Genomic DNA, 21,812 nt, shown 5'->3' with positions numbered 1-21,812 from the left:
GGGCTCACCTGACAGGAAAGGTGCCAGCAGACTGGCCCACTGTGCTTTCGGCCAGTTCTCACGCTCGGCAGTCCTTTCAAACGTGGTCAGATAGGCCTCCACATCATCAGCCTCTGTCATTTTCTGCAGGAAGTGACTGGCTCGTATAGAACTAGAGCTGGTTGGAGCACTGACGGCCACATCTCCAACCCGAGCTGCAAGTCTCTGCACCACTTCTGCTAAGGCCTCTCTATCCTGACGCTGTTGCCTGTAAAGTTCATCAACAACTGCCTGCTGTTGTCTCTTATTTTCCTCCATTGCCACCTGCTGCTGTCTGTTGGCCTCCTGCTGTAGTCTCCAATTTTCCTCCATTGCCACCTGCTGTTGTCTCCTATTTTCCTCCATTGCCACCTGCTGCTGTCGGTTGGCCTCCTGCTGAGCCGCTGTAGCTTGCAGCAAGGCTTTAAGCAGATCCTCCATGTCAACAGATTTTTCAGGCGGCTTTGCAGCTGCTTTCACCCAGGACATATATCAAACCCTCAGGGGTGAGTCTCAGTAACTTCACACTGGGCTGTATCTGCATAAACCACCGTTTTCTGCAGGCCTCACAAAGCTGCTGCTTTCACTTATGCGCAGAACGACATGCTCGCATTCTCCACCAAGTTGTAACACTGTAGGGGTGCAAGGTGCCTTTTCCTGGGGAATATGGCAGCACGCAGCAGCTGAGGAACAACACAAGTCCAGTTTCTGGTACAACTGACCCCGGCCAGTTTTATTGAAACAGAAAATAAAACAAACCCCAAAATAAAAATACCTTGCCTGTCCGGCACTAACTAAACATAAGATGTTCCTAACTGTCACTAAACAAAACACAGAGTTCTTCAGTACATACTGTATAGCTTACTTGCATCAGAAAGCGTGTCTCTCACACACAGATCCTGCAGCCTTCCCAGGCAGTCTGCCCATACTAATCAGGTTAGAAGCACTATATCACTCTTACACAGCTGAAACCCTGATTAGCCCTCTGTGAGGCCAAAGACCCGAACTGGGCCCAATGTCTAGAACTCGCCTTATCTCTCTCTCAGAGCCTTTACCCAGCTTTTACAGCAAACTGAAAAGGTTCAGACAAAACAAAAAGCATTTTTCCTAGAAGTTAACATTTTCTAAAACATGTAAGACAAGAACCTGGGACAAATATACCTGCCCTCAAACACTATCCCAGTGTTCTTGTCACACTACCAATAGCAACACATCTTTCTCAGCACGTTATCAATTGTGAAATGGCAAACAGGAAAGTGATATGTGAAAATACACAAATGAAAAGAAATACAGGTGTGTGCGTGCGTGTGTGCGTACACAAAACAGAAATAAACAGTTTTAAAAGACAATAGCGTATTGTTCTTACCTCCGGTTCCGGATTCCACCAGCACTCCTTCAACGTAGCGAAACAGACGCTTATCTAGCCAGCACTACTGTATCCCGATACGAAGGGATACTGCCTTCTCGCCCTTGCTGACAGATAAAGTCTGTGTTCGCTAGTGCGGATATGTGGAGGACGGACGAGCCGCCAATTGATAAAGCTAACTATTTATCTTATAACATTCACTATAAATGGGTAAGAGACTCCTCAGTACGCAATTGGCGTGTGGGGTACCGTAAGGGTACGCACTTAGCGTAGCATACGCTAGGCCGTGATCGAGATGCACATGCGACACGCTCGCTCACAGCTTAATGCGTGGTGTCGAGCACGCTATAGGCGGCCGACTACCGTAATGCTACGCTACCAGCGTAGCGGATGCTCGAGTCCACGAGGAGAACACGAGCGGCGCAGACGCTCGCGGGATGACAATCAGTAAACCTTGAATGTAACACATAGAAAGGATACTCTTATACTGTAAACCTTGTACTGAAATACTGTAGCGATGTAACGCTGCTTAACCTTGTTAATGCTAAAGCTGCTTGAGCGTTTGAGACGCTCCTATTACCCTCTGCAATATAATAAACACACGATACCTTGCTAAGGTTCCAACACCTTTACTAACAAGCTTTTAGTTATATCGAAAAGGGGAAACAGTTTACAAGTCATACACTACAAGCTAACATATCATTCTAACAGAATATCTAGACAGAAATATACAATAGTGTCACAATCCTATACTATAACAGAGAGAGAGAGAGAGAGAGAGAGAGAGTATGGCCAATACAAACAGAGAACAAGTTGGTTACAGAGAATAACTTACACACACTGGGAACGATCGCTGCGCAGCTTCTGGTACCAGCTCCAAGTTAGTCAAGATGAAAACCGTTTGTGGAGAGTGAGAGAGCTGCCCAGGCTGGCTGATCTTATATACACTGCGTACAGTACACTACAAAGGCACCTATAATCTCATTGTTCATTGGACACAGGAATGTCTCCTCGCATCATAACAAAAGGTCATAGGTTAGTTTGAACAGGTGGGCTGTCACTATATCAAACTGCTCAGGTGGGAGGGAATCTGAAGATTCCCGCCGCATGGGTAATGAATCGCAAATATAGTAAATGTCCAGAAAATACTAATGGCCATAACTATACGCAGGAGCGATTAATCTTTACCTAACCAGCACCGGATTGTTTCTAATAAAATGTTCTTTAGTTAGGTACCAGACACAGCTGCTCAAACCCTATCTGACCCTTCGTACCATGCAAAGAGGAATTCCTCTGTCCAGCGACCCTTTACATTAAACAAACTTACAGTCATTATTAAGGGGAACATTATCTATAAAACATACTATTTGGTTTTATTATTTAACGATTGAGTCGCCCGCTAGATGCACACGAACTCTACCGTAAATGCACATACCACGCGCTCGAGCACATGGCCGAGGAGGCGCCATCACGCAGCTGCGAGTATCCGTACGCACGGGAGAGAATGTGCACGTGCAGCAGGCACGCGCATGGGGTGGATAGGATATATGGCAACGTGTAGCATGATATTTTTCCGACTTTGACAGTACTCATAATGTCCATCACGGGTGTTAAAAACGGTCTTCCACTCGTCACCCTCACGGATCCGGATGAGATTGTAGGCACCCCTCAAATCCAACTTTGTAAAGATGGTTGCTCCGCTGACTCTATTGAAGAGCTCTGTAATCAAAGGTAAAGGATACCGGTTCTTGACGGTAATGTCGTTCAGACCTCTGTAATCGATGCACGGTCGCAGACCACCGTCCTTCTTCTTAACGAAGAAGAAGCCTGCGCCAGCTGGAGAAGAAGAAGGTCGGATAAAACCTTTCGCCAGGTTCTCTTTGATGTACTCCTCCATGGAGTGCGTCTCAGGCAGAGACAATGGGTAAGTTCGGCCTCGAGGTGGAACCTTCCCTGGAATGAGATCAATTGGGCAGTCCCATTCTCTATGAGGAGGAAGGATATCAGCAGAAGCCTTACTGAACACGTCCGTGTAGTCTTGATATGGAGGAGGTGGAACATCAGACGACCTGGGGAAAGAAGAACAAACAGGAAGCACTTTGGACAAACAAGTCTTAGCACAGGAGGGACCCCATGCTAGTATTTGCGTAGTCGTCCAGTCAATCGACGGATTGTGGAGACGGAGCCATGGAAGGCCCAAAACCACTGGATGTGTGGCTCTTGGAATCACTAGGAAGGAAATAAATTCTACATGAAGAACTCCCACTCTCAGACGAACTGGTAGAGTCCTTAGAGAAATAACTGCGTCAAAAATCTTGCTGCCATCTACTGCAGTTAAGGAGATGGACGAAGAAAGTCTCTCGGTGGGTAGGGACCACCGTTTAACATAAGCTTCGGTTATGAAATTACCAGCTGCTCCGGAATCAAGGAGGGCAATGACGTTCCTGTAACGTTGAGCAATTTGGAGTGAGACTGGGAGATTACAATGATGAGGAGATGGAGAGGAGATCATTACTCCTAGCCGGCCCTCTCCTTGGCGAGCTAGGATTTGGAGTTTCCCGGACGTTTGGGACAGGCATTGATAATGTGAGACGGAGCTGCACAATAGAGACAGAGAGACTCAGAGAGACGTCTTCGGCGCTCAGCGGGAGATAGACGGGAACGGCCAATTTGCATGGGCTCATCCTTGGATGGAGACGGTTGACGAAGAGGAGGAGCAGAAGATTTTGGAGCAGACGATCTTCCTCGCTCGGTTGCTCTCTCTCTGAAACGTAGATCAACCTTCGTGCAAAGAGAAATTAGCTCATCCAACTTAGAGGGCAAGTCTCTGGTAGCTAACTCATCCTTGATGCATTCTGATAAGCCATGCCAGAATGCAGAATACAGGGCCTCATCGTTCCATGCCAGTTCGGATGCCAGGATTTTGAACTGTATGAGATACTATCCCACAGTACGTGTTCCCTGGCGTAAACGGAGAATCTCAGATAAAGCAGAGGTTACCCGGCCTGGCTCGTCGAAGATGCGCCTGAATGTTGCCACAAAGTCCGTATAGGAGGACAGCAGGGGATCAGACTTCTCCCATAAAGGTGATGCCCAGTCAAGGGCTGAGCCGCTGAGAAGGGAAATGATATAGGCAATTTTAGTACGGTCGCTGGGGAAATTGCCAGGCTGAAGCTCAAAGTGGATTTCGCATTGGTTAAGAAATCCCCTGCAGAACCTTGGAGATCCGTCAAACTTTGCTGGCGTTGGGAGATGAAGACGTGGAATGGAAATGGGTAAGGTGGATGGGGTTACAGCTGGTGTCACTGTAGTGGACGCACCGGACGTGCCAGGTCCACGGAGGGTCGTTTGAATCCCATCCAGCCGCGTAGAGAGATCCTGGAGACAGCGGATGATGTGGCCTTGTGCAGCCTCCTGATGTTCGAGTCTGGCTGCCAGTTCTTGCATCGGCCTAGCCGCTTGATCCTGGTCTCCGGCTGGATTCATATGGTCAGTGCTTACTGTCACAACTGAGGGTTTTGGCTGACAGAAGAAAGCCTCAGTTGGGGCTGAGAGGAACTTAAACCGGGGAGGTTTAATCAGACCCCTGGACATGTAAGTGTTAAAAGGAAACCCGAAGGTGTGACCATGACAACCAGGTAAAAGTCAAAATAAAAGTTAATTAACAGACTCCGTGTAAACAAACAGCATTCAAGGTAAATAATGGCATTGATAAATAATATGATTCCTGGAGCACTCTGACCATGAAATGGTTACACAGGACACTGGTAGGTAAGAACAGCTGTTACAGTCCTTAGATGGAATAACCTTACCAGGCCTGGCTGTAGTAGTGAAGATATCCAAGGAACATGCCAGTAGATGGAACAGATGAAGTTTGTAACTTGAATCAGCTGTTGTAATTGCTGGATGGAACCAGCCAGGTGGTAAGACACGGAGTGGATGCGGAATGGAATCAGCCAGATGATAAAGTCACTGAATGAATGCTGGGTGGAACCAGCCAGGTGATGAAACACGGAGTGAATATAGTAAGATGCTAGGGAGCGTGGAAACAGAGGAATTGAAGGATGATTACCGGTGGTAGTGGATACTGCTGGAAGCAGATGAAATAGCTGGAAGCTGGAAACTGGATCAGCCACGGAGGACTGCAGAGTCAGGCTGCACCACAGGATGGTAGGCAGGTGCGGGTCTCTTTGGTGGATGCTGGAGACAGAAGCTGGAACCTGGAAACACAACCACAGGAGAGAGACTGGAACAAGGTATGACAAACAAAGCACTGACGATTTCCTGGCCCAGGCACAGGATACTTATACCTGCAGCAATGCAGGTATTGGCTGGGCAAATATGCAGATTTCCAGGCAGTGGATTGGGGGAACTGAAGCATGTGATTAGATCCAACATGGCTGCGCCCATGTTAGAACTTGGAGGGAAAACTGGCTTGGGAAACCATGTGGAAACATAACTGTAATGGCGGCGCCGGCCACAGAGGACAGGAGACGCCAGACTGACAAATGTATGCTGAGACTCGTGGATGACAACGAAGGCCGCGGCAGGCATGGAACACCACACTGACAACCTGCACCTATAACACAGGAGCGGCGGCGGAGGCCGCGGAGAACGGGAGACGCCATGCAGGATTCAAACATGGCGCCGCTGTGACAGCATCTCAGCGTGACAGGAGGAATGTGCAGTATGTGGACACAGATGAGATCTGGCCTTGGAACGCTGAGCGAGCCTCAGGAGACATCTGAAAGGCAGGTAATGGCGTCCAGATACCCGGATCGTGACATTCAGAGGGAAGTCCAGGAGCAGAGCATTCTGTCCCTCCTGGAGAGGGTCATGTTGGGAGGTATGAAGTTGGTAGATGCCATGGTGGTTCCTTGGCATTATCACCTGGTTTATATATTCCCTCCAATAGCGATGTAAAAAAAAGATAAAAAGTGAAAGAGTTTGACTCATTGTTGTGGCCCCTGATTGGCCTAAGAGGGCCCAATATTTAAATCTGTTCTGCATGCTGGTAGCTGCTCCTTGGCAACTTGTCAAATGTTCAATTCTAAAGTCTAAGTTTTTTTTTCATACAGTCATTGAAACTATATTGAATGCAAAGAAGCCTATTTCACCCAAGAATTATCACCAATTTTAACAATGCATATTAAAATAAATTGCTTACTTTGTATTTTAGACTGGTGAGGTTTGTTCTTTCTTTGCAGCAAAGGTGACTGTAGATGCTGGTTTGAGTTTAGATTCTTTATTAGATTCTTTAAGGTTTTCTATCAAAGCAAAATTGCAGATATTCTATAATGTAAGACTTTTTTTAGGGGGTTGTTCATATTCGACTACTATATGTACATGCAGTTCTCAGATCTTTGTAGCTGCCCTTATGAGCATGAAATGGATTGGAATTCCGACTTATACCCCTTTCACATCTCCAATGCCGGATCCCGGTCATTCCCGGGTGGGATCCGGCATTGGAGTCTCTCCTACCTCTTTCTGATGGCTTCCAGACCTGGCAATATGCTGGGTCGGTTGCCATAGCGGTGGGGGGCGGAGCCGACAGCGGGGGCAGAGGTGGAGGCGATGCTGGGAGATGAGCTCATCTCAGCGCCGCCTCTCTCTATCTTGTAAACGGGTCCCGGATCGGCTCGACCAGGGAATCCGTTTACAGAGCCACTGACCCGGTATTCAACCCTAGAATAACACTGCTTATAACCCGGATTGAATTACCGGGTCAAACAACCCGGGAAATCCGACATAGCGCTTTCACACCACACACTGACCTGTGTCGACCCGGCAGTATGCCGTGTCGATACAGGGTAATTTGTGCGGTGTGAAAGGGGTATTAGAAAACTGTACTCCTTCTGGCCATTGCATCAGCAAGACAGGAGTCAGACATCCTGAAGCAGCTCTGTCCTGGAGGCTACCTTTCTGCATTTTTATCACCTTTCCTTTTAGTACATAATCTAAAAGTGCATGGAATGCAGTTTATTTTCAATTGTTTTTGAATATAATATTGTCCAGATGGTGGCCTTCATTTGTGATACACATTTGTAGTCGATTTCTGAAGTTTTGCATCATTCGGTGGGTTATTTCCGGTGTTGTAGCTGCAATTTCTTGACAAAGCTCACTTACATTTGTCTGGCTACATTAGCCAGCAGAATTTTCGTTATTGGGCAGAAAACAATCCTCATTAGCTTTATGAGAGGCCTATACACAGCCAACGGGGCCATCTGACAGCTGAGGTCTACAAACATCGACCAAATACCATTAATGAACTGAAGGCTGCTATATGCCAAGAAATGATGATACTATTTTCAAAACCATTTGAAAATAAACTATATTCCATGCATTTTTAGATTATGTACTACACTTTTGAATAGTATTTACCATTCCTTTTTTGTTATCCTTTAAAATCTGGGAGGTTTTGTTGTCACATCCTGTACAAACTCCACACAGTTAGGACCATGGTGGGAATTGAACCCATGACCTCAGTGCTATATGTTTGTAAGCCTTGATTTTGTGTTATGACATTTTTCTATCTGTTAACCAGTAGTTGTTACATGTTTGTAGCTCATAGATGTTAAGGAAATAAATTGCACTTGGTGAGCGTAGGGGCAGAAGTTTGAAGTGCTGAATTCAATAGTTTTTTTTAGCCGTGATAATTAAAGGGTGCCCAATGTTCCAATTCAATTGTTTTGGGCACCCTTTTGGAGCCCAAATGGATCACATTTTGCTCATTTCAGCTCTCCACCTCAAAAGGCGGTGAGCTGAAATGCTAGCGCTGACAGTTGTTTTTGCTCAAACTTGCAACAATAGAATTGCTCTGTCGGGCACCCAGCACTAACAGCTGCCGGTGGAATATAATTATTTCTGTTTTGGTAATATTAAGTTTGAGGTGGCAAGATGTCATCCAAGATAAAATGTCAGAAAGGCATTCAGAGACACGGCCCAATACAGATGGTGACAAATCTGGGGAGGATAGGTAGATTTGAGTATCATCCACATACTGTTGACACTGAAATCCAAAAGAGCTGGTTTGTTTACCAAGAGATGTGGTATACATTGAGAAAAGCAGAGGACCTAAGACAGAGCCTAGTGGTATTAGCAATTGGAAGTGAACAAGCCCGGGAAACGCGTCTTCCTATACACTATGGACCCAGCATCTTGTGCCTTATAGAAATGTGCCTTATTTCTCTTTGTCATCCGGAGGGACTTCTGCTGTAAATGCCACTCGGGACCTGTGTGGTATCCGGTATTTATTTACTTTTCTAATCTGTTTCAATTGATAATACTACTACGTAGCTGATAATTATACCCTATATGGGGAATTTGTGTAACAGCGGTATCTTTAGTACAGGCTTAAGTCTCCCTATGGCTCAGGGCCAACTGTGATTGTTCCCAGATTATATTTATCTTTACCTACAGGGATCACATATTAATTTATATATATGCCCTGTGGGAATAAACCCTGTCTTCATGTATTTTCTTTGAGCATTATATTACCGTTTTGAACGTGTCTGAAAACTTTCTGAGCATGTGCAGTGCATAAGTATATTACCAATTGGATACCTAGCACTCATAGGGGGTCATTCCGAGTTGTTCGCTCGTTATTTTTTTCTCGCAACGGAGCGATTAGTCGCTAATGCGCATGCGCAATGTCCGCAGTGCGACTGCGCCAAGTAAATTTGCTATGCAGTTAGGTATTTTACTCACGGCATTACGAGGTTTTTTCTTCGTTCTGGTGATCGTAATGTGATTGACAGGAAGTGGGTGTTTCTGGGCAGAAACTGGCCGTTTTATGGGAGTGTGTGAAAAAACGCTACAGTTTCTGGGAAAAACGCGGGAGTGGCTGGAGAAACGGAGGAGTGTCTGGGCGAACGCTGGGTGTGTTTGTGACGTCAAACCAGGAACGACAAGCACTGAACTAATCGCACTGGCAGAGTAAGTTTCGAGCTACTCAGAAACTGCTAAGAAGTGTCTATTCGCAATTCTGCTAATCTTTCGTTCGCAATTTTGAGAAGCTAAGATTCACTCCCAGTAGACGGCGGCTTAGCGTGTGCAAAGCTGCTAAAAGCAGCTTGCTGCGAGCGAACAACTCGGAATGACCACCCTAGTCTAGTGCGAGATGGATCAGTGCTCAAACCCAGTGCAATGATTATACTGTGAATACCTTCAAGATAACATATGTATTAGCCTATCCAATTTTATCCACAGTAACCTTTCTATATCCAGAATCCCAACGTTACTTCTTTTTCTGACTTTGTGGACTCTCATCCATGATTCAGGGGGATCCCTGTCTAACGTGGACAGCAGATCCACACCTCACAATCTGTGATTCATTCTAATTATCTCTCCCCTCTCAGGTAAACTCTGAGACATTACTTTTTCAGGTACACTCTCATTAGTGTACAGGATAGTGTTTTATCTACTATCATACTACATCGCGTATGCCCAACCTCGTCCGATCTTGGAAGCCAAACGGTGTGGGCCTGGTTAGTACCTGGAAGGGTGACCCCCAGGGAATACTACGTGTGGTAGACTATTCTCCTGATTCTACACTAACAGCAGTATCACCACTGTCTTTTCTTCCTTCCAACTAGACACAGGTGTGCCTGGAGTTTCAGGACTGTATCTAAATCCATCATTGTTTTTGGCTGATAGGCAATCACAAATATTTTCAGAGGGTATCTTAAAATACATGATTATTAGGATGACTGTTATTAGACACTAAGGCCATTTCATTGTGACTATAACCAATTGTGGTTTCATTAAACACTAGTACTGCTTGGGGTGGTGAGACAGGATAACACTGCAGTACTGTCAGTGTCTGCAGTGTATCATTACCCTACTATAATCGTAGGTCACCAGAACATATTTTAATTTTTCTTCTATTAAAAATGTATATTCAAATCCTTTCCATATTCTAGAGCAGGCTTTCCCAACCACGGTCCTCAAGGCACACTAACAGTGCATGTTTTAGTGATATCCAGGCTTCAGCACAGGTGACTTCATTAGTAGCTCAGTTATTTTGATTTAACCATCTGTGCTGCAGCCTGGATATCACTAAAACCTGCACTGTTGGTGTGCCTTGAGGACCGTGGTTGGGAAAGCCTGTTCTAGAGGAATACTGTAATCTTTTATGTACTTAATAAAAATTTGGTTTTAATTCACCAGACATTATACATTATTACCATTATCATATTAACGAGTGCGCCCACACAGGAGTCTTCTTTTCTCTTTCCATTTTTTCTCAATTACAATACTGACTCTAGGCGCACCACCAGGAGGGTCCTATTTGGGCAGCAATTCCCAGCAATTACCCGACTCTGGTTCTAATCTTGGGGGTAATTCCAAGTTGATCGCAGCAGGATTTTTGATAGCAATTGGGCAAAACCATGTGCACTGCAGGGGGGGCAGATATAACATGTGCAGAGATTTGGGTGGGTTATTTTATTTCTTTGCAGGGTAAATACTGGCTGCTTTATTTTTACACTGCAAATTAGATTGCAGATTGAACACACCCCACCCAAATCTAACTCTCTGCACATGTTATATCTGCCTCCCCTGCAGTGCACATGGGGGGTAATTCCAAGTTGATCGCAGCAGGAAATTTTTTAGCAGTTGGGCAAAACCATGTGCACTGCAGGTGTGGCAGCTATAAAATTTGCAGAGAGCGTTAGATTTGGGTGGGTTATTTTATTTCTGTGCAGGGTAAATACTGGCTGCTTTATTTTTACACTGCAAATTAGATTGCAGATTGAACACACCACACCCAAATCTAACTCTCTCTGCACATGTTATATCTGCCTCCCCTGCAGTGCACATAGTTTTGCCCAATTGCTAACAGAATTCCTGCTGCGATCAACTTGGAATTACCCCCATGGTTTTGCCCAATTGCTTACAAAAATCCTGCTGCAATCAACTTGGAATTACCCCCCTTGACCAGTGCTGAATCACCAACCGTTAGTTACTGAGACTGCAGACATGTCAATCTGACATGTCTGGTGCAGCCAGCAGCAGTGACCGACGCCCGACCCCATTTTTCTCTGCATGGTGGTTGCTCCCTCCTCCGGTATCAGCCACCTATCTACTATAGTCTACATTGGACTAAAGTTCCTTCTTCTGCCCCTCCCGAGGCTCCGTCCCCTCCTCCCTGCCTCTTCTTACTCCTGGAATCTTGTTCGTGTGTGCCTATCCTGCCCTGTTTCTCAGTGTGCACCATGAGTGAGACAAAAATGCAGAACCCTTCAAGCAGTAGGTGGGTGCTTTTTAGTGTTATATGGGGGTTGGGGTATATATTAATATTATCTGGGGAGGTGGGTATTAGAGTAATATGTGGGGTGGGATAATGTCGTATGTAGATATATTTAAGTTACAGTACTTGCGCATGGTGCAAAGTTGTGTGTTTGGAATGGGGGCAGGTATTGTTTAATATGTAGATACAGAGCACTTGGGACTTATATATATATATATATATATATATAATGGGAGGTAGCAGCACAGAGGTGCTGGAATACTGGTGATGGGATGAGGGGAAGGAGCACCGTGGAGCAGTAATACGGGTGACGGGGGAGGTGACAAGAAAGGGTCGGGATACAGGTGACTGGATGTGATAAATGGAGCAGAAGAGCTGGGATACAGTTGACTGGATGGGTTAAGCAGCACAGAGGAACTGGGATACAGGTAACAGGATGGGGAAAGTGGCACCCAGGAGCATGGATATAGTTGACTGGATGGGTTAAGCAGCACAGAGGAGCCGGGATACAGGTGATAGGATGGGAGGAAGCGACACAAAGGAACTGGGATACAGGTGACAGGATGGGGGAAGTGGCACCCAGGAGCTGGGATACAGGTGACAGGATGGGGAGAAGTGGCACAGAGGAGCCAGGATACAGGTGACGGGATGCAGGGAGAAGTGGCACAGAGGAACCTGGATACAGGTGTCGGGATGCAGGGAGAAGTGGCACAGAAGAACTGGGATACAGGTGTCGGTATAGGGGGAAGCGGCACTATAGGGGGAAGCCGGGATACAGGTGACGGGATGGGTGAAAGCAGTACAGAGCAGCTAGGATACAGGTGTCAGGATGCAGGGGGAAGCGGAACAGAGGAGCTGGGATACAGGTGTTGGGATGCAGGGGGAAGCGGCACAGAGGAGCCGATATACAGGTAACAGAATGGGGGAATCGGCACAGAGGGACTGGGATACAGGTGACGGGATGGGGGGAAGAGGCACAGAGGAGCCAGGATACAGGTGACGTGATGAGGGAAGCAGCACAAGGAGCTGGGATACAGGTGACGGGATGGGAGGAAGCGGCACAGAGGAGCTGGGATACAGGTGTTGTGATGCAGGGGGAAACAACACAGAGGAGCTGGGATACAGGTGACGGGATGCAGGGGGAAGCGGCACAGATGAGCCAGGATACAGGTGACGGAATGGGGCAAAGCAGAACAGAAGAGCTAGGATATAGGTGTCAGGATGCAGTGGGAAGTGGTACAGGGGAGCTGGGATACAGGTGACGGGATGCAGGGGGAAACGGCAAAGAGGAGCTGGGATACAGGTGACGGGATGCAGGGGGAAATGGCAAAGAGGAGCTGGGATACAGGTGACGGGATAGAGGGAAGCTGCACAGAGGAGCCGGGATAAAGGTGACGGGATGCAGGGGGAAGCGGCACAGAGGAGCCAGGATACAGGTGAAGGGATGGGAGGAATCGGCACAGAGGAACTGGGATATAGGTGACAGGATAAGGGGAAGCGGTACTGAGTAGCCGGGATACAGGTGACGGGATGCTGCAAAGCAGTACAGAGGAGCTAGGATACAGGTGTCGGGATGCAGGAAGAAGTAGAACAGAGGAGCTGGGATACAGGTGACAGGATGCAGGGGGAAGCGGCACAGAGGAACTGGGATACAGGTGTTGGGATGCAGGGGGAAGCGAAACAGAGGAGCCAATATACAGGCAACAGAATGGGGGAATCGGCACTGACGAACTGGTATAATGGTGACGGGATGGGGGAAGCAGCACGAGGAGCTGGGATATAGGTGACGGGATACAGAGGGAAGCAGCACAGAGTTGCTGGGATACAGGTGTCGGGATGCAGCTCCGAGAAGCTGGGATACAGATGTCGGGATGCAAGGGGAGGCGGTACACAACATTTTGCCTAGGGCGCCTAGAAACCTTGCACCAGCCCTGGTGGCACGGCTTTCCGCTTGCAGATGTACACACCCCTGCATTAATCCTTTGGATTCTGACATCAGTATAAATCTGGATTCCACGGACGGACACAACTACAGCCACTTTGTCGTGGATCAGAATCAGCCCCTTTGCATGCTTTGTGCACTTGTGAGTGTAACTAATGTGCATTATTATTTGTTAACAGTTTCTTATACAGTGCAGTATATTCTGTTGCGCTTTACAATTGGAACAGTAACAGAAAAAAAACTGGGCAGTAACAGACAGACATAGAGCTAGGGCAGAGTTTTTCAACTGCTGTACCGCGGCACACAAGCGGTTCTGAGATGTGCTGCCAGAGATGCCCGCTGCATAACCCTGCCGCTGCCTCACTTTAATTCATAATGTTGGGCTCGGGCGGCGCCGGGCTCTTCTGGGTAGCCCAGACGCAGCCTGGCCCGTGACCTGTATATGACTCATGGGTTACACACGCACGCTACGTCGACCACCCGCCCAGTACTCCTCTATGTCACCTGCCCGCCCAGTGCTGCTCCACGTCACCTGCCCGCCCAGTGCTGCTCCTGTGTCCTCGCTCCTCGCCGCTGGCGGCACCGCTGAAGGAGGGAGACCGTACACAGCTTCTGCCTCCTCCACAGCTACAGATCAACTAACCTACTCAAGTACAGTAGGTTCCTGTAAATTTTTATTTATTGTTACTGTGATGGCCAATGTGTGTTGGAACTAGTGTGGGGGCCAATATGTGCTGCAATTACCGTGGGGCCAGTGTGTTCTGCATTTACCGTGGGGGACAATTTGTGCTGCAATTACCGTGGGGGCCAATGTGTTTTGCAATCACAGGAGGGCCAATATGTGCTGCAATTACCATGGGGGCCAATATTTGCTGCAATCACTTTGAGGGCCAATGTGTGCTGCAATTACTGTGGGGGCCAATGTGTTTAAATTGCTGAGGGGGCCAATATGTGTTTTGTTTCTCTGGAGGCCAATGTGTGTTTCCCCAAACCCGCCCCCACCCCCCCTTGGTGGTCGTGGGGAACTGATGGTGTGCCTTAGCATTTAAAAAATCCGGTTTGAGGTGCTGCGAGTTGAAAATGGTTGAAAATCACTGAGCTACGGGGTATGGGTCGACACAACTTAGGTCGACAGTCATTAGGTCGACCACTGAAGGATGACATGGGCATTTGGTCGACATGTACTAGGTTGACAGGTGTAAAGGTCGACATAAGTTTTTGGAAATTTTTTGGTGTCGTTCTCTTCGTAATGTTACAGCGAACCCCAATTAGTGCACCGTGTCCCCTCACATGGCTCGCTTTGCTCGTCATGCTTCGGGCAAGGTGCTTCGCTCCGCTATTGCTGCGCTCGGCACATGTTACCGTTCCCAACTGTAATCCACGTGGATCGTAAAGTATGAAAAAGTCCAAAAATTTAAAATAAATGTGAAAAACTCATGTCAAACTTTTGACCTGTCGACTTAGTACATGTCGACCTAATGCCCATGTCGACCTAATGACTGTCGACCCAAGTTGTGTCGACCTAACGACTGTATTCCGAGCTAGGAAGGCATGACTTCTACTTAACGTTGGCTGGACAAGCCTCATGACCACTCCCTAATAAATGTGAATATGCAGAGAAAGAATTTACATGGTTTGTTTTTTTCCAACTGTTAACTAAAAATATATCCAGCTTATCAGAGAGCCAGTATCTTTGATGTCCGAACAATGTGGTCTAACACATTATTTCAATTTTCCTTACAGATTATTCTGAGGAAGCCCAATCTAATGAGACAAGTACAGCTGAATATACCTTATGCCCACGATCCTTTCCAGGAAAATTAAACAATACAATGTTGTCAATTTCACAATCCTCAATGGATCACCTGAAAAGCTCAACCACAGTCGTGTTGATACCCTCAATCTATACTGTGATATTCCTGGTAGGTTTACCTGCCAATGGTCTTGCTCTGTGGGTGTTGATGACCAAAGTGAAAAAGATGACTTCCACTGTCTTCATGATGAATCTAGCAGTGGCAGACCTCCTGCTTATCCTTGTACTGCCGTTTAAGATGTTTTACTATTTTCTGGGTAACAACTGGATTTTTGGTGAGCTTATGTGCAGGGCTGTAACCAGCTTCTTTTATGGTAACATGTACTGCTCGGTCCTGCTCCTAATGAGTATCAGCATTGACCGTTACTTGGCTGTGGTTCACCCCTTCTTCTCCAGAACATTTAGAAGCAGGAACTTTGCTGTTGGCATATGCTCTATTTCCTGGTTATTTGCCATTTTATCTACAATTCCTTTGGCAACTATGCAACAATCCTACCGTCTTCTGAACGCTGAACTTACAGTGTGCCATGATGCCCTTCCCAGACAAGAGCAAGCCATGTATCTTTTTTATTATTTCATGACCATTATTGTCCTGTGCTTTATTTTACCATTGGTAATTATCATTTTCTGTTATGTTTCTGTCATTCGTGCACTGATTCTAAGTGGGGAGAAGTACGTCCATGCTGTGAAACTAAGCGCCTTGGTTCTGCTTATAGTGATTGTGTTCTTGACACCAAGCAATGTGGTGCTTTTGATACATTACTCAGAGCACTGTTTTCAACACTATGCTGACCTCTATGCAGTCTATATGGTCTGCTTAACTCTGAGTGCCTTCAACAGCTGTGTGGATCCCTTTGTGTATTACTATGTGTCAGAAGAGTTTCGTGATAAAGTGAGAGACAAGTTTAGGAAAAGATCCAAACTGACATTGATATCCCTCAAGACATCTAAAGAGACTCTTCCAGCAAGTTGTTCCAACTCGCGGTCTCATTCAGTGCTGTGACATTTCTTTCTTCCCCAGCCTGCAAAGTACCACTTTCCAAACTATACAACTGGACAAAATGTCTCCAGCTACCAAAAGGGACTGTATGGTGGCATACACCGACCATAGCCCATAAGCTATTCATGTTCATGTGTGGGATCACCATATTGTATAAAGTGGCATAGGTACAAAGTAGATACACTGCCACACAGTTAGGCCGGTGAGGTCTAATGATGACATTTGCAGATATCTATTTATGTACAGTATGAAGAGAAATGGGAGATAAACATTCATTCCAAGACAAGAAATAAAGTTTGGAAATCCCATCATGTAAAACGGAGCTAGTGAAATTCCTTCAAAACAAATGATCGTACACAGGCGTGTTTACATTAGTGCAATTGGTAATCAATGTCTCAATCAGGTAAATTAATTTGGCTACAAGGATAGTGAGCCTTTGAGAAGGCTAAAAGTTGCTAAATAGTCTTCTAATAATTTGCTCACACCACATTATGGCAGAGACCTATATGGCAATACACCTACTCCACGCTTCATGGCCATAATAGTGACACTGAACCCTCACTTGAGTTTTGTATATTTGTGTATGTGTGAGTTGATGTCACATTGTGTATGCGCACACTTGCAGTTCCCCTTAAGCAGAAGGTAGGAGCAGTCACTGGTTGTGATTATAACAAATTTGAATACACTATATACAGACCGTAAACCTAAATACCATGCCATTATTGCATAACATGTTCATAATATAGTTTTATTACAATTTTATTTATTACAGCTACCCAACATGACACAGCTCTGGAAATGTTGTAGACTTTGGGCCTTATTCAGGTTTGTTAGCAAACCAAAAAAATTAGCAATTGGGCAAAACCATGTGCACTGCAGGTGGGGCAGATGTAACTGTACAGAGAGTTACATTTGGGTGGGGTGTGTTCAAACAGGATGCAGTCAATTTACCTACTTTCAAAAACTCGACGGTCAAAATACCAACAACCATTGACCAACGGTCAAAATACAGAGAAGATCAAAATACCGACAACGTCAAAATAACGTCAATTAAAAATACCGACATTTAAAATGTCGACAGAACAAAAAGGCTACATGAGTTTTTCATTGAAACAGACTTGTTCATACTTTACCATCCCAGTGGACCTGGAGGGGGAATATAATAGTGCTCGAAGCATGCCAAGCACAACGAGCCATGCGAGAGGACACGGTACACTTATACGGTGTCCATGTCGACACACAAAACCCTAGGAAACCGTGTGTCGACTTTTTGACCTGTCGACATTTTAGATGTCGGTATTTTGACCTTGTCTGTATTTTAAATGTTGGTATTTTGACTGTCGGCCAATTGTTGTCAGTATTTTGATTGAACAAGGTTTAGTATGAAATACCTATAAACTAAAATCTTAATTACAGTGCAGAAGTTAAGCAGCCAGTATTTACCATGCACATAGATGGCCATAAAAAGTAAAACATTTTCAGTGCTTAAGTTTTAAATATCATTAAGTTTGTATGAGTCCAATCTTTGGCTCACAGAGGTCATTGTTACACAATTTTTTACATTTATAAATAAAGATGGAGAAAAAATGAAGACGCTAAAAAGTTTGTAAAAAGTTTATTTTAACTTAAGAAAAAGGACATGTGTGGGAACACTAACACTGCATTTATCAGATACAAAACAACTTTATTATACATATCTACCGTAAACAATTGGTATAAGCTTATACAAGTCAGACAGTAACACATTTACTAACATTTAACAGCAGACCCTCTGCTGCTCGGCCACTAACATCACTTTATGAAGCATGTTGCTGCCAGGCACTGAACAGAAGATGAAACTTATTTTTCAGTGTATACTTGAAGTCACCCCCTCCCCCCTCAAGAAAAAAAAGCAACTAAAAAGTATGTTGATGCCATTTCTCTTGCCCACACCCTAGACCTAGAAAACCCAGAAATCTTAAACAAACACAATCCCTTTGGCAAGAAAGAGAAAAAAATATAACCGTTTCTGTTTAACATTAAATTTATATACATGTATTAGGAAGAACTGTAGTAGTATTATATATAATTTAACATACTATTTTTATACATTAAGTTATCTGTGGGGGAGAGGGTATTGTGGTGTATAGTAGCAGTAGCAAGACATCAATGGATACTGTAGGACAAAGCTTCCCCTAAGCAGATTTGGCAATGCAAGCTTTTCTGTGGGAAATGCCCTGCTAATAAAGTTACCCCCTAGGTATTCTGTACCTTAGACATGGTATTACTTGCAAGATGCATATGCACATGGTCCATTATTTCATGGCAGTTAGTGACCTGTATTATGGTGCTTGTGGCCCAGATTTATGAAGCCATGGGCAGTGATAACCTACATGGAGATAAAGTACCAAACGATCAGCTCCTTGTCCTAACTGTAATTTTTCAAACACAGCCTGCCCTGTAACATGGCAGTTAGGAGCTGATTGGCTGGTACCTTATCACCGTGTAATGTATCACTTTCCAAGGCTTGATAAATCTGGTTCTGTGTATTATGCCACACAAGACAGTCCTGGATATCATGAAGAGTTTTCTACAGACATGGGAGAAGTGCTTTAATTGCATTGTTCTTAATGTGCTCCTATATAGTAAAGTTTAATGGCCCAGGTACTTAGTTCTGTATGTATACAGCTACTGTATAATAATAGACAAACACTGATTACTCTAGGAGATATATAAAAGTGGAGTAACTATACTTACTACACCATTTTAAAAGTTTAAAACATTTTTTAACAATTTTTTGTCAACCCAAAGCCTAAATTAACAACACTTATTATTTCTTTCTTTATATGTTCTTATATAGTCCGTGATGTTCCGTTTCATTTCATTTGTATTTTGTCTATTCCGGGTGGTATTCATGTGACCGCCGGTCAGCTGACCGACAGTCACATGACCTCCTCCACGAGCCCGACGGCTCACTATCCCGATGGTCGGCATGCCGACCAACAGGGACTATTTCCACTCGTGGGTGTCCACGACACCCGTAGAGTGGGAATAGAACCCGTGGCGCAGCGAGCCCGCAAGGGGCTTGCTGCACTCGCCCCTCCCCGGCATCGGTAAGCTGACCGGCGGTCTCCTGACCGCCGGTCAGCAGTACTACACCCGTCTATTCCTGTAGGCCCTAAATACACATAGCTAATGACTGAGGCCCTGATTCAGAGATGTGCGCTATTTGCATGGCTGCTGCATCTTTGGATGCAGTAGTGATACGAAACGATGCTAATCCCACAGGAGGCATCTAAGGACAAAAAATGCCCACTGCCGGGAACGCAAACCTGAGTGCTGTGTCGTAGGATGCAGCATCGGGTCACCATCAGTCGCAGAGATCTGAGTAAGCCTAAAGTTACTCAGAATGGCCACCTCAGCACTATAGCAGAGGCCAGTAAGTCTGCATAGGAAGATGCAGACACCTGCCTCGCCACTCCCTGAAAATGAGTCTGACTTGCCCCCGTTTATGGTGGTCATCTCACCCATTCTCTAGCCCAAATGGTTGCAGCCCGTTTGACAACGCACGACCCAACCTGCACATGCGCAGTTCAGTAAACATCAGAGATATATGTAAGCCATCGGTTTGCCTACATCTCTCAATCAGGCCCTTAGTCACTTCAACTGCTGAATGACCTATCCATCTGTGAGGGCTTGATATCACAGAACACAATTCGTTTATATCATGTACACCTGTTACATGATTTGCTGTAAGAACTTGCAATCTTTCATTACCTCCTTCATAATTATACAAACCCTGGTTTCTAAATTTTACATTTTTTTTTGTGGTAATTTTTAACATATTATCTCTCAGTATCTTTATAGTAGTTAATTAAATCAATGATTTAAAATCATCTAAAAAAAAAAAAAAGAGTGTGGTTGCATATGGACAAATTCTGTACACAATATTCACATACATAAACAAAATCAGTTACACTAATTGAACCAAATTGTGACAAACTGACAGAGAAAAGTATACTTGCGTCTGATAGGAAGATGAAACAGGAAGTGACAATGGCTGCAGTGAGTCCTGAGGAGGATGCTCAGTTGTGCAGGAATAGAACATAAACAGGAAATGACACTGCGTATGAAGTCAAATATAGGAAAGGAAAGTATGATGAATTGGTGGAGTCAGGAGAGGTCAGCATATGGCTCAGGAGATAAAATAGCTATCTTAGTTACTGCTTTGAGGGCAGAATTTGCTAGTTTTGTTACATCTGTGTTCAAAAGAAATCAAGCTGGAAAAATGTAAGATATATAGAAATTAATACCAAACAGATTTTAGGTCCATAACCAACTAGAACACTTCTTTCTTTTCTATGGTCTCCTGATACCAATATTGTAAAAACTGGTCCATCTTGATATTTTTCTTTTACAAAACATTTTCTGTAGAAAAAAAAAAAGGAAAGAAAGAAAGAAAGAAAGAAAGAAAGAAAGAGTGAGGTCAGATTAGGGTGTTGTTGATGTTTGTATATTGCAGAGATGGCTGCACAGTTCCATTATATAGGTGCCACATCATACTTTGCAAATATCTGCTTGAAGCAGCAAATGTGTCATCACTAACAAGCCTGTGCTTTTGCACTTGGACTATTGCTGGCCCTTGAGCACTGGAGTTTGCAGCCATACACAGGATTATTATAGAGCTGCAGTTATGGTTACCATTCTGTGGTTCGCAGCACATCCACTTTGCCGTTCTCCTCAGCCAAGTTTGCGACTGTTGTCAGCTGCACAGCAATTTCAAGGCCATCTTCATTGTCGGCAGCATACGGATCCGATTCATACTCGTATGAATAGTAGGAGTCCTCTTGCTGGTGAATAGGCATATCCTCCTCTGTGTAACAAGAACAATAGTGGTATACTTTGTCAATTACCTCATGCATCCATCTCATTTATATTCTTATTATTATTAACATATATTTATATATTACCAGCATATCCCATTTAATATTGGGCACCCCATTATACAACATAAAGTGCCCTGCTGCTAAGTGATGTTACACTCTCTGTACTGACTTTTTTTTTTACCATACTAATCATCTACTTCCTCTAGGTGGGTGGTATTTAGTATGCTGGCTGTTGGGATCCTGGCGCTCAGTATACCGGCGCCGGATTCCCGACACCCGGCATACCGACAACTATTCTCCCTCTTGGGGGTCCATAACCCCCTGGAGGGAGAATAAATAGCATGGCGCATTGTGCCCTCAGCGTGGCGAGCGCAGCGAGCCTGCAAGGGGCTCATTTGCGTTCGCCCAGCTGTCGGTATGCCGGCGCTCGGGATCCCAGCGCCGGCATACCATACTACACCCCTCTAGGTACCATGCTGAATCGGACACATATTATAGGTAGTGAGCACGAGGCCCTAACATTGCTGGACAGATGTTCAGAAAGAAAAAATGCACCAAT

At 45.1% G+C, this 21,812-nt stretch overlaps 2 protein-coding genes across 4 annotated transcripts in view; one reads left to right on the top strand and one right to left on the bottom strand.

Moving 5' to 3' along the window:
• F2RL3 (F2R like thrombin or trypsin receptor 3) overlaps positions 1-18,000 on the top strand; it is a 46,990-nt gene extending 28,990 nt beyond the window's left edge. Inside the window, exons 1-2 of one of the 2 annotated variants that reach the window (XM_063914499.1) lie at positions 11,357-11,636; positions 15,319-18,000. In XM_063914499.1, coding sequence (XP_063770569.1) covers positions 15,408-16,391 — 984 coding nt within the window. In that variant the 5' untranslated portion in view covers positions 11,357-11,636; positions 15,319-15,407 and the 3' untranslated portion in view covers positions 16,392-18,000. Of the gene's footprint in view, positions 1-11,356; positions 11,637-15,318 lie in introns of those variants that run through there. The other variant, XM_063914500.1, reaches the window with a different exon arrangement.
• CPAMD8 (C3 and PZP like alpha-2-macroglobulin domain containing 8) overlaps positions 17,987-21,812 on the bottom strand; it is a 300,356-nt gene continuing 296,530 nt past the window's right edge. For both annotated transcript variants that reach the window (XM_063914497.1, XM_063914498.1), the window contains exons 42-43: positions 21,069-21,240; positions 17,987-20,795 (exon numbers count right to left, since the gene is read on the bottom strand). In XM_063914497.1, the coding sequence (XP_063770567.1) occupies position 20,795; positions 21,069-21,240 (173 nt within the window). In that variant the 3' untranslated portion in view covers positions 17,987-20,794. The remainder of the gene's footprint in view (positions 20,796-21,068; positions 21,241-21,812) is intronic.

This window comes from Pseudophryne corroboree, chromosome 1, assembly GCF_028390025.1.
Source record: "Pseudophryne corroboree isolate aPseCor3 chromosome 1, aPseCor3.hap2, whole genome shotgun sequence".
NCBI classification, from domain to species: domain Eukaryota; kingdom Metazoa; phylum Chordata; class Amphibia; order Anura; family Myobatrachidae; genus Pseudophryne; species Pseudophryne corroboree.
Note: the sequence above shows the minus strand (reverse complement) of the source record. Positions and strands in the feature narration are given on the sequence as shown.